This window comes from Mastomys coucha, unplaced genomic scaffold (assembly GCF_008632895.1).
Source record: "Mastomys coucha isolate ucsf_1 unplaced genomic scaffold, UCSF_Mcou_1 pScaffold17, whole genome shotgun sequence".
In the NCBI taxonomy this organism is placed as follows: Eukaryota; Metazoa; Chordata; class Mammalia; order Rodentia; family Muridae; genus Mastomys; species Mastomys coucha.
The window spans coordinates 22035067-22048988 of NW_022196899.1; the positions used below are offsets into that span (position 1 = coordinate 22035067).

At 42.4% G+C, this 13922-nt stretch overlaps 1 protein-coding gene across 4 annotated transcripts in view; it reads left to right on the top strand.

Annotated features, from left to right (window-relative positions):
• The window catches only part of Tnik (TRAF2 and NCK interacting kinase), a 416591-nt gene that overhangs the window by 354122 nt on the left and 48547 nt on the right, over window positions 1-13922 (top strand). For all 4 annotated transcript variants that reach the window (XM_031376481.1, XM_031376482.1, XM_031376484.1 and 1 more), the window contains 3 exons: window positions 2149-2255; window positions 9860-10023; window positions 12295-12392. In XM_031376481.1, the coding sequence (XP_031232341.1) occupies window positions 2149-2255; window positions 9860-10023; window positions 12295-12392 (369 nt within the window). The remainder of the gene's footprint in view (window positions 1-2148; window positions 2256-9859; window positions 10024-12294; window positions 12393-13922) is intronic.

The window sequence follows — 13922 nt, forward strand, 5'->3', positions numbered from 1 at the left end:
AGAGAGAGAGATTGAGAAAGATACCCAGCATTGACCCTGACCTCCACAGGTGTACATGCATGCACACGGACACACACACACACACACACACACACACATAGACGCACACAGACGCACACGGACGGACACACAGGGACACAAGCTGTCACACTCATGTACACACATATGAAAACACACATACACACACGTACAGGCTGGCCTTGTTTTTAAGCATTTCACTTAGCTCTACTAAAGGAATGCTTTAGGGTAAGGGGTACTAAATTTCCAGACTCAATTAATTACAGAGGGTCGAACTCTACAGTGAAATGACTAGTTTTTCTACTCTATAGAACAACCCTGAGCACTCTGGTTTTATTTCACATTACTAAGCTGTTGTTTGAAGCAATGTTCTGGAATGTGGCTGTGCATCTGTCTACAGTCAACCTGAATGTCTTTAAAAATGCTCAAGATATTTTGCCCCAGATTCTCCCTGGTCCGTGAATCTTTCCTACTGAGCTTAGCATACAGAGCTGTGACAATTGTAATGTCCTGGACTTCCAGAAAACACTATTACTATTAACTCTAAGAAAAAGAGAATGGCTTTAATGATTTACAAACTATTACCATTTCCTTCTCATGTGGGGTCACAGAGGGATTCCCGTTATTTGGACAATGAAACAGTAACTGTACTGTCCACTGTGGTCTTCAGGGGAGGACTCAAAAATCCCATCAAAAATGGTTACTTAGAAGAGAACTTCACTGTGAGAAATAAGCTATACATAAGAGCTGAAGACCCAAAAGAGGAAGTGTCTAACTTAGCCACTCTCTAAAAACTTCAAGTAGATCTGTATAAAGCTAGGAAGAAACATTAGGTGCGTTTAAATATTCAGGTTTCAGTCGGTTATTGAGCCCTCTCCAATGTTTTGGTTTACAGAGAGGAGAGGGAGCAAAAACAGCAGTGCTTAATCTGAACAGAGTTGGACCACCTTGGCCATTTTGTTTTGCTTCCTTTACTCCACTAAAATGAATCACAATATAATGTTTTTTTCAAAACAGATAAAAGATGACACTTACATTGACAATTATCTTCTGCACTAATATTCATGTTTCTTGCAAATAATTGATTCCCATTGTACAATACCCAGTGCCAGAATCTTTACGCTTTGTGTCTATGTGCTTTATGAGAGGAGACACATTGGAATTCCACTGGGTGCTCTACCCAGTTGAGCTAGTAATACAGTCTTATGCCGCACTTCCACTCTTTCATATTTAAACAGGCATTTTGAAGGCCCTTCCAGTATTTTCAACATTAATTCTGTTTTATATAGAATAACATTTACTAATGAACAACAAAACACACATTGTTTGGGATTTTGATTAACAATAGTAACTTGCTTAGGAAGTAAAACCTATGTTTTCATGTTCTAAGAGTGAAAAGACCTGTAGAACTCGCCAGCGGTTAGAGCTCATCTGCTCTTGAGAGAGCCCTGGTTCATTTCCCTAGACACACATTGGGTGGCTCACAACTACCTGCAACTCCAGTTCTAAGAAATCTGATCTCTTCTCCCAGCTTCCATGGGCATCCAGCACATACATGTTATATGTGCATGCATATATGCATAACATATATGGACTCACACAGACACAAATATTAAAAATTAAATAACATAGTAATAGATTCTCTGGGCTCCCCAGTATGTGATTTATTGTCTGGGTTCTAGACTAGTACTCCAGTTTTTCACTAGAGTTCGCAATCTATTTGTTGTGATGAGCCAAATGTGACTCCCTCTGCGGGGCTCCCACCTAATGCAGCTTCCGAGGGAGTAAGGACACTCCAAAAAGGTTTCTCCTAGCTCCCCCTGTTGCCCAAACAAGAGGTATTTCTTATAGCTCAGTAGCCCATGGTCATGAGTGCAATCTGACTTTTGTTCCTGAGATTAAAATGACCTTATAGCTGTGGAATGTGCCTCCTTGACTTTTGACAGCAGAACCTCCTTTGGCTTTGTTTCAGGAGTTCACCGTTTCACTGAAGCATGAAAGACAGTTCTTTCACAGACAAGGCAGTGACCGTAACTTCTAACCAGTCTTCAGAGAGGAGGAGGCTCCCCAGATAGTAGCCTGCCTACCCTGTGTTATAGGAGATGTTTCTGAATTCTGGTTTTCTTCCAGGTGCCTCAAAGAACAACTTCTATATCCCCAGCGCTAGCCAGAAAGAATTCCCCGGGGAATGGCAGTGCTTTGGGCCCCAGACTCGGATCTCAGCCTATCAGAGCAAGGTAAGGGTGAAGGAGGTCATCATGATTACCTGAGATGCCCGTGTTATGTCTCTGATCTTTTCTTCACTTCCAAAGCCTATTCACTTGTCACCTGGACTGTCAGTTTTGGTGGCCTTTCAGTAACTTCAATATGACAGGTCTTAAAAATCTGGGCACAAACTTAGAAACACAGACGCGGTTGCAAACCATTGCCTCAGAGACCTCTTTCATGGAGCCAGAAGTACAAAATCAAGTTGAATTGTGGCACCAGGTTAGGAAGTGAACCAAGAACCACTGGGGTATCACCAAGTTCTTGCCTGGGGAAACAGTAAGTTGCTGCAGAAATTCTATAGCTTTGTACTTACAGGACCAATTTTGATCAGGAAGTCATCCCAGTGGCATTGTAGAGGGTCTCTGAAACTCAGTCATACTTGCATGATTTACTCTGTGTTCTCCCAGAATTTTCCTCTACCATGCATATCCCTGTAATCGGAAGGTTGCATTCAACTTCTACTGGTTGGGGCAGAGGTTACAAAGGATGCTGGGGAGTAGGCGGTATCTACAAGTATCTGGGCAGACTTTATGTGGCAACAGATGCTGTTTGTTGCTGTCATTCATCAAGTTCCCCTCGGATTTGTCATGATGAATACATCCATTTTTAGGATTCACCGAAATAGCAAGCGGCCTCTGCTGGGGCTATGAAAAGGACACACTAGGGCAGGCTGCCTTCTTCTTCCTCGTATTCATGATGAGAGAAGGTCCATGAAGCGGGGAGGGGCTTATTGTTTTGCCTGTGTACAAAATGCTTAACACATTCACTCTGCTCTTCCCTTGAAAGGCCTTAGGAAGGGGATCATTCCCAAAAAGAGGAGGTATTCTACTTAGAACCTCATCAGGAGAAAGATCCCAGCCTCATTCTAAGTAGGGATACAAATAGCAGGAGTCCGTGAAACTCTCTGAGGCTTGTCAGATCTGTGTCTAGCGGCTGTGGTTAAGGAGCCCCAGGTTAGCTAGAAGGTGCTCTGTCCAGGGAACCTAGCATGCTAACACAGCATGCAGGCTGATCATCAACGAACCCCTCTCTTCCTATCCCCAGTTATCAGCACCTCCTGATCTGTTGAACCAGCCCTAGAAGATATGTTCATTAGATCAGTTGCTTGGAATCTGGCTATTTAGATTAAGCATCATCCTAGCCTAAAGTATTTTTTATGCTGTCAACCAAAAAGAAAGACTTGCTCTTAGAGGCAAGCCAGAAGCAGCTGTTTAATTCCTCGGAACTGTTTTAATGACATGAAGGCCTAAGATAATGGCTGTTCTATGGCCAGTAACTTATAAAAGGTGAAGGGCACACTCAAGTTCTACATTTTGTGCAACAAATATAGACTTTATGAGACATGACCAGTGTCTTTCTACTTACAGTAGAGAGGTGGGAGCTAAGAAGTTGCAGCTATTCACCTACAGTGAACATCATAAAGATTTGGGGTCAGAGGGTGGAGAACCCCAACTCTTCCTGGGAGACCATCAGCAGAATAGTCTTGCTTCAGCTAGTATTCACCTCTACATGACCAGCACACAAACTGTGAATCAATGGGCTGGTGGGATGGCTCATGAAAACAGTTAAAGACAAGTGCCATATAAGCCTGGGAAGCCAAGTTTCATCTCCAGAACCCATGTAAAGTTAGGAGAGAAGTCTGTAAAGCTATCCTCTGATGGCCACAAGCTTGCCATGGTATGTAGAGGCATCAATGTCCAGCATCTTCCCCTATGCCCCTCCACCTTATTTCTTGAGGCATTGATCTCTAGTTCACTGATGCAGCTAGGGTGGCTAGCCAACAAGCCCCAGACAGAGATCCTGTTGTCCTTGCCTTCCAAGTACTAGGATTACAAATGGTGCTACTCCACTTCTCAGTTGGATATGGAGGCTCCAAATTTAGGTCATTGCGTTTGCATAATAAGCACCATATTGACTGTGCCATCCTGGGAGATGCCTTGGGCTCGTTCACCTCTTCTGTGGACAGAAACAGCCTGAACGTTTGGTGGGGTTGGCTGCCATTTACCTCTCACCGGTCTGCAAGTGAACTACAAAGTTCTGCTGATCTGAGCTCACTCACACCACTTCTCTGAGCTGTCAGTTTGGTCAGAATTTCAAAGGGAAAAACCACCAAACGCCCAGGGTTTTTGAAGCCTGTGCTTGGGTCATCTTCCTTGCATCATGTTAGGTCCCGTGGCCAAACCCTGGGCATAGAAAGGAACTTCACAGGACATCCAAACTGGGGCTCATGCCTCCTACCTTATTCCTCATCGTTCTTTTGCTGTATATCAAAGATGATCATTCATCAATGAAGCCTTTAAGGGGTACTTTAAAGTGATTTGGTGGTTTTTTTTTTAACAATAATTCTAGGCTATATTTATACTTGGTCAATATTTCTTTTATTTCTATAGCAAGACTTACTCAGACCTGCCAGTGATGTAAATAATGACATAGTACTTAGTATTTTATAGCGTAGGCTTTTTGGCTAGGGCAGTCTCCCAGCTAATCTAAACTTAACCCGACTAACTAGCCTAGTCCCGCCATCTGACTAGTTCCACCTTACTGCTCTGTTCACATCTGTGTCCTTGTGTCTGTTGGCTGAATCTCCAGCATCTCCTTTCTTCTTCTAGCCCCCAACTTTGCCAGCCAATCAGTAGTGAGACAATCTGTGATACATACTAGATGGCTTCCACAGTCAGGTCCCACATGCTCCTGGATGCAATGGTCTCATTGAGGGTGATAAGGAGAGTAAGTAAAGATTATATTCAATCATGTAGAGCTACTGCTGTTTTAAAACTTCTGGACTCTTTAATATTTAGTTTGATTCATGTATCCTTCTTAAGACAAATTAAAATGTGCTAAACAAATACTTTTAGAACATGAAAAGGTTTAAATTAATCCAGAAACAGTCCAAAAAATGATCAAATGATTAATATCAGAAAATAATTCCCTGTTCCATCCCAGACATTTCTTCTTATGACTAGTTTTTTCTTATTGGCCTTGTCACCAAAGAACAATGTAAAGAGAATTTTGGCAGTCAGCCAGCTAATTAAAGACTTGGCCCAAGGCTTTGGATACAAAATCATATTGTAATCCTCATTTTCTGTTTTGACTTTTTACATGGTTCAAATAGATAGGATAGTTGCCACATATTCTTCAATATTTGTCATTGTTTGCTGGGTAGAAAAAGCGCGAACTTAAATTTAACATTTAAAGAAATGTATTTGGATAATTTGAAGTTTTTTCCTGCTTAGATCCAAGTAGTCCTGGTTAATATGTGAACAAGGGAAATCTATTATTTAGTGGAATTCTGAAGATGAACCTCATACATGTATTTGAGAGCCCTTGGCCCATTAGACAACTCATACATACATAACAAGGAAGAGAAAAATGTTGTATGACATTTGTCTCACATTTCTCATATTTTTAAGAATAAAAATAAGGTAGAAAAAAAAACATAAAGTTCCCCTGTTTCACTGTTTGGCTTCATAGACATGAAGTCTTTCTTTTAGAGTACAGCAGCAAGAATAGCAACTTAATACAATCAGCACCTGGGATGGTGAGCTGGCGTGGAAAGAGCTTATGTTAATGAGGCCCAAGTCAGGAATCAAATGCTCATGGGATCTAATTAGCCTCACCCGGGAAGAAGCACCAAGCTTTCCAAGCTTCATCAAAGACACATCCCAGATAGGTCTGTAAATAGCCAGGGCCCTAACATGCCCACAGCCTTCTGTCTGTTCATCCTCTTCCCCTAGCCAAGCACCCACACTGGGCCCATGATGGAGGCAGACAGCATTAAGAGCTAGTACCATCCGACTCACCCTTCGGTTCTGATCTGCACTTCCTGTTTCCTACCACAGACCTGATGCTCTACCTTGATGGCTCTTCTTAACATCCATCCACGTGCACAAGAAAAACACCAGATTTGGTCTTCACTTGGGCTATGCCAGTCTTTCTGATACTATGCCAAGTCCCAGTATGTCTCACTCCTATATAAGGCCACCCATGACCCGTCAATATGAATTTCCCCCCAAACACCAATGGCATTTACAGTCATTTTTTCACATAGCTTTCAGGGTTACAACCTGGTAACTATTATCTCTACAACCTGTATCTCATTGCTACGGTGATGATATCACCTGACTGCACATTTCCTGGCTTGACTTTCTCTCGCCCTCTTCATGATCCAGGAATCAATTCAGGTGTGAACCAACGAGATTTTGATTGAAGCATCAAAGGAAAGCTAGACAGATTAAGTAACTGAATACTGTCACCACACCACAGCTACCACAGAGAACATTTCAAAGCATGGAGCTCCACACTTCTATCAATAGTTTCTTAAAAGCAAAGAGGGTGACATTATCATCCCACAGAATCGGAGCAGCATAACTAGCTGTAATGCCATCTCCCGCTCTCAGTTTATAAAATATTTGGTTAATAATACATTTTACAACAAATAATTTGGGAACTTATTAATAACTCCCTGACCACCGTTGTTTGATAAAAGAGAGCAGTGGAAGAGAAGTCATTATTTGAGGATTAGAGACAATTGTTTTGTATGAAAAATATCAGGTTTATAATGTAAGATACTTACGAAAGAAATACTGATCATTCTAAGTATTTTCTAATTTAGGGGTATTTGCATTTGGGACCTAAATTTATTTCAACCCCTTAGATACAAACAGTTCCCACAAGAATAGTTACTACCAGTTAAAGAGTACCATTATTATAAGAAGAATTCTTGATTCTCATGAGCTTCACCAACAGTCATTCTGAAGTAGGCTTTACTGTTAAGCTTAGCACCCACAAATGCTGTAATCTTGTCATAAATTCTAAAGTTATATCATCAAAATTAATGAATTGTGATATACTGTGTTTACATAAAATTTGCCACTGAAGTTAACCACGGTTGCTAGCCACTTCTATTCCACCATGAGTTGGACTGATACATTACCACAAAGCAAGATGTGTGGTTTAAAAGTAGGTGTAAAAGAACCATAATAAAGCCCATTGCTTTTGTATGTTGTCTTTTTAAAAAAATATCAACTAACAAAAAAGATTACGTTGCTTATTTTTTGCTTACAACATTGGATATTTTGTGGCAAGGCCAGTGGTAGGGTATGCTACTAATGCCTCAGTATGAGGACCCTGTTATTTTCAACACTGTATGGGACACATCCAACACCCAACACACTGCCTAGAGCCTAGCGCACACTTGGTGCTCTTGAGACAGCCAGAACAAGTGAGAGCATAACATCACATTTTAAATACCACCCCCTGTGTCTGAACCACAGTACTGCACGTCTCCACTCACAACCACGTTCTCGGAGTATAGAGAACGAACGAAAGATGTCGCAAATGATAGGGATGAAGGGTACTCTATTGGCTATCCCCTCTAAGCACCTGTGCTGTTCATTATTTTTCTTAACAAAATCATGAAAACGTCAGCAACCAGCATCGCTGGTCTTCCCTCTTCATTTGATGTGGGTCCAGGTGATGGAGGTAGGCATGCTCCATGTTTATCTGTCATCCTGTGTTTCACTGGAGGCTAAGCAGGAATGAAAGGAACTGTGTGCCAAGCTAGATTCCCAGAGCACATGCGCTGTGTCCTGACACTGATCTATCTCAGCTGCCTGACTGTTCTGACTAGGATAATACTGAGTGAGTGAATGCATACTGCTCTTTGTGGTCAGGAAGGTAAACATGAAGGGCCAGAAGGAGAGATGGCTCAGCAGTCAGGAAATGCTTGCTGGCTTTACAGAGAGCTAGAGTCCAGTTCCCAGCTTCCACATCAGGTGGATGTTGAATCCACACTGAACCCACAACTACCTGTAACTGCAGCTTCAGGGAGTCCAACACCTATTTCTGCACACACACACACACACACACACACACACACACGCGCACACATACACACGCGCACACAGACACACACACACACGCACATACACTTGTGGACAAGCAAAATTTCAAAGAAAAAGACGATCACATAGACTACGGTGAAAAGTACCTTTATATATTTGCATACATATGGTTTGTTCACAGAGTTCAGGACCTTTCAAGCAAGAATTCCAATACCATCAAAAATAGAGTTGAGTTTCAGCATGCAGAAAGATGGGTAGTTCTTTGTTATTTGCCAAGGTAATGAGTTGGAAGCCCTGTAAATGACTAATAGGAGATGAATCACCAGACTAATTTGTCTATCTGATGGGTTCTTTTGCAGACAGGACTCTTCAGAGCATAAGAAAGTGCTCACAATACTTTTTTTCCTCTACAGTGTTGGGGAGAAAAGAGTGAGAAATAAAACTGAATGTTTGATACTTTGCCAAATAATAAAATATAGTTGACTGTTTCCTGGCTTGGGAATGGCATGTGTTGTTCCTCATATTTCCCTTCTTATAGTTTCAAGTTCTTTACAATGAATACAGGGGAACTGTTTAAAGGGAGTCCCCCTCTTATGGCTCCTCATCTCAGAACTAGTGTGCAGTTCCAGCATTTGATTATAGCTACACCAGGAAGGCCTGCCTTCCATCTTCCCTTGGACCCTTGAGTTAGAGTTTCAGAAATCTCTAGCAATAGCATCTTACCCCTCAACCTTATTAATGTATACAAGATAAAAATTACATGTGTTTATGTGTACCATGTGATATTTTCATGTGTGTATGTGTGTGTGTGTGTGTGTGTGTGTGTGTGTGTGTGTGAATTTAAATAGTTGTTGGGTTTTGTGCTGAAAACATTTAGGATCTGCTTCAACCTGACTGTGGTACTGCAGTATTCTGTAAAGTGAGTCTATAAAATGAGATCTTTTTTTTTTCTCAAAAAGATTCTGCTTTAAGCATACATATTAAGTAAAGGCACCACAGTGTGCAAAAAAATTCCCAAAGCTTGCTCATCCTGTCTAACTGAAACCTTTCATTGCTTACATCCCATTGCCCCCACACCAAATCCCATAGCTGCTGCTGATCCACAGTATACACTGTGACTCTGAGTTGTGCCTATCCATATATAAGATTCATATATCCATGTAGTGCATGTCTTCTCATGTGCTTAGCAGAGGTACAGAATATGTATTGCTGCATATATAAAGCGACGTCATATGTTCCTCACCCGCCAGTGCTTCAGTGAATCTCTGTGATTCTGAATTTGGCCATTACAGAACGTGTGGCAGTGAGTGGATCCATCTCTTTCACACAGAGACCCCATTTCCTCTACACACATACCCAGAAGCAGAATTGTCAGGTCACATCCTAGGTCTTTTTATAATTTTTGGAGGACTCCCCATGATATGTTCCATCATGGATATGCTAATTTGTATCCTACCAACAGAGTACAAGGATTTCCTTTTTCAGTACCCCAGCAATGGCTACCATGGCTGCCATTCTTCTTTTGGAGAAAACCACCTTACTAATGTAAGGGGCTGCTGAGTGTTTTTATATATGGCTTTTTTGTGTGTTTGTGGGTTTTTTTAATGTCTATCCAGCTCCTCCCCAGCTTATGCTTAAAGTCTTGCTTATTTCTTCCTACTGAGTTGTTAAGTGGGTGCCATGTACGTTTAGATGTTGACCTGTGGGCTTTGTATTCTCCGTCCCTGCAGCAACCCTGATCTTCGCAGGACGGAGCCGGTCCTGGAGAGTTCCCTGCAGCGGACCAGCAGTGGCAGCTCCTCCAGCTCCAGCACTCCCAGCTCCCAGCCCAGCTCCCAAGGAGGGTCTCAGCCTGGGTCACAAGCAGGATCTAGTGAACGAACCAGAGTTCGGGGTAAAGTGTTCTCTTCACCCTTCCATTCTGCCACACCTGGGAGGAAAGCCAGAGACAGAGAGAGGGTTACTTCCTGACTGGCAGTGGGGTGGCCACTGTTGGATGCTACTGATCTGGTGGCTCATGCTTGGGTCTCCTGAGGGACTACCATCCCTAATTGTGCATGTGACATCAGAGTGTGAGCACCAATCCTGTATATCTATCTAAAATTTCGATTTCCAGACAAATCTCCATGTAGTGGTCTCACTACCAAATATTTGTGGCTATAAAATATTGGAAACCTTCCCGTTTCCATCCCCATTTGATTCCTCATTTTCAGTCTCATGTGCCCCACTGTCTGGTTCCCATGATACCAGACATCCCTTCCAGGATTTAATATTCTTTATAATCTTAGGTATTTCTCAGGATGATTTTTCCTAAAAACCATTCTAAAACAAATACACAAGAGAGAAAGACATATGTTCAACTCTTCTGGCTGTTCCTACTAGATAAGTAGGATATATAGCCTCATAGTTAATTCAAAGCACTCTGCATTGCTCAGTTTTCAGTAATGAAAAAAGCCCAGGGAAAGACTATAGAATAATTAATACCTAGCAAAACACTGTTCTAATGAGTTAAAATTCACTCTTTCTGAGTCATCTTCTTCAGAAGATAAATTTGCTCACAGATAAATTCTAGGCTTTCTGAAGTACAATTTGATAACTATTAATGATAAGTCGCTCTTCTTGAAGAATACCACTAGTTCCATCATGGCCCCTTGAGTAGACACAATCACAATTTACCTCCTCTATTAACCATTTTACATTTCAATTAAGTAAAACCTCTGTATTTGTGACTTTCTTTTTTTTATTGGATATTTTCTTGAATTACATTTCAAATGTTATCCCCTTTCCCAGTTTCCCTCCCTCCCGGAAATACCCTATCACATCCTCCCTCCTCTTGCTTCTATGAGGGTGTTCCTCCACCCATCCACCCACTCCTACTTCCCCACCCTCAATTCCCGACTACACTGGGGCATCTATCGAGCCTTCATAGGACCAAGGACCTCTCCTTCCATTGGCGCATGACAAGGCCATCCTCTGCTACATATGCATCTGGAGCCCTGTGTACTCCTTGGTTGATGGCTTAGTCCCTTGGAGTTCTGGGGGGGGGGAGGTCTGGTTGGTTAATATTGTTGTTCTTCCCATGGGGTTTCAAACCCCTTCAACTCCTTCAGTCCCTTCTCTAAGTCCTTCTTAAGCTTGAAATCTAACATGTGGCTTCCATGACTGAGCATTAAGACTCAGATGGTCCCAAAACTGACTTGCTATTCCTGACATGGGTGGCCTGTCCCCTAGTGCGATGTGTCTCTGGGGCACTGATCCAGACAGCTGCCATTCCATCAATATTTTTTTTTTATGTTCATTGGATTCTTTATAAAGATGGTCAGTGCTACCCACACCACTTTAATTCTCTGAACTAACTCAGGCTTAATTCTTATCTTCTTTCCTTCATCCCCTACTTCTGATTGCAAGTTATCCCCTGCCTGGGAATTCAAGCCAAACACAAAATGCTCATCTTTCCTGCTGCTCTATCATGCCATGCTGACCACAGCAGCTCTGGGGCTGCAGGCAGCCGCCCATCCTTCCTCCACACCTCTATTCTTTATCATCTTTAGCACCTCCCTGATCCCGCATCACTTTCTTCCTTAAAGGTCTCAGATCACTTCCCAGATCTCCTCTGAAGACCCATGCCATCAAATAAAACTCTTTGATTCTTCATAAACTTCAATCAGAATAGCCTGTTCTGATGAATAGATGATAAAAGAAGAAAACAAGCCTAGAAGTTTAATTTCGAAGCTCATCTGAAATAATGATTAAGAGGGCATTCAAGATTAAGAAGAAATTCCCAACTAAGTCCAGTTACCTTGAGCTAGGTGTGTCATCCTTCCAGTCCGTACTCTTCTGGAGAATAAGAAAATAGTGCCCTAGCACAGGTTTGGAGCAAGGATGAATGGCATTAATGGATAGAGGAAGCATTTGGTGCTGTGCCTAAGACACAGTAAGCTCTTGGTCAGTGGTAGTGACTGAGTGCAGTGCTTGCTGCAGAGTCTCAGTATTACTGTTGACATCTAGGTTTCAGGCCTATGTTGTCTGTCTCTGTTTCCTGAGCATTTATTATGTTTCCATGGACATATATATATATGGGTTTGCCTCGTGAGCAGGCTTTCCCTAGTCACTCAGAATGTGAGACAGGCTTTTCTAATGGCCTTGTCCCTGTTCTCTCCTCTAGCCAACAGTAAGTCAGAAGGATCGCCCGTGCTCCCCCATGAGCCTTCCAAGGTGAAACCGGAAGAATCCAGAGACATCACACGGCCCAGTCGGCCAGCGGTGAGTGCTTTTCTTTCTAGGGATTTGGATCTCTTCCTTTACCTGGGAATCCCAAGATGATGTAGTTAGGGTTGCCTTCATGACTCAAAGCAAAAATTGGGGGATGAATAAGAGCACTGTGTGCTAGACGCATCTAGAAGACAGTCATTTATGACGAGGAAGGGACGGAGTGGATCTTGGGCTGCTTCCTCTGCTCTGGGGGCTTTTGTTGCTCATCAACATTCTAGTAACAAGGGAAAAGGAAAGAAATGAGCTCACACCATCACACAATATTTGCTCATCACTTTGACAAGAAAAGATGTTTAAAGTAGCAGTTTGGAAACATGGGCTCTTCCTGTGAGTTGCTTCATCTAATCTCCACGCTGGTTTTCACATGAACTACAATTACAGCCTTCTGCTACTTGTCATGCTTTATGGACTATCTTTTCTGGACCAACACGTAATAAGTATGGTGTGACACAGGGCCTGGCAACTTGAAGTCCAGCTTCATTGCTGGAAAATGGAGGACCCAAGAGTATAAACTGAGGGTTTTATCTTTAAATGTATCAACCAAGGACGGGACAGCTCCAAGGTATGGTTGAGGGGAAGGTTTTTATTGTAGCAGTGAAGGAGAGAATTGCCAGAGCCATCTGGAAGAGTCTAAAGCAGAAAGAGGAAGCAGTAATGGCCAGAAGACTGGACTAGGTCAGGAAAGGAAGGCAAGGGGACAAGAGGAAGGCAAGAGAGTGCTGACAAAGGAGACCGAGAGAGGGGCGAGAGAGGGGAAGACAAGAGAGCACATAGCTGGAAAGGTGGGGTTATATGGGAATGACAAGGTAGGGAAGGGGAGCCCATGGGTTGGAGCAGTTTAGGATAGCCACAGGTAGTTGTGAGACTGAGGGAGCCTAGAGGCCAGCATGCCCTTCAGTATGCTACTGACACCATGGATAGCTGTTTTTGTCCCTTCTGACAGTGGTGAGGAAATGGCTACTTTGGTAGGGGTGCCAGAGTTTAGGGGTGTGGAGTTTCTTTGGGCCCAACACCAAGTAGCTTTAAAGAAAAAAAGGACCTGGATGTAGTTGGGTTGGTTCAGGGCTCGTTCTGCACACCTGAAGCCGTGGATTCTATCCCCAGCACCACATAAAACAGGCATGATGGTATATACCAGAAGTTCGAAGTCATCTTTGGCTGAACAATAAGTTCAAAGCCAGCCTAGGATACATGAAACATTGTCTCAAATAGATAGATAAATGATAGATACATTAGATAGATAGATGGTAGATATGTTAGATAGATGATAGATTCATAGATGATAGAGATAGAAGATAGATAGATTGATAGATAGATAGATAGATAGATAGATAGATAGATAGATAGATAGATAGGTAGGTAGGTAGGTAGGAAGGTAGGTAGGTAGGTAGGTAGGTAGGTAGATAGATAGATAGATAGATAGATAGATAGATAGATAGATAGATGAAAGAAATGGAAAGGGAAGGAAAGAAGAGGAGAGGGGATGGGATGAGAGGAGAAGAAAGGAGAGGAGAGAAGAAG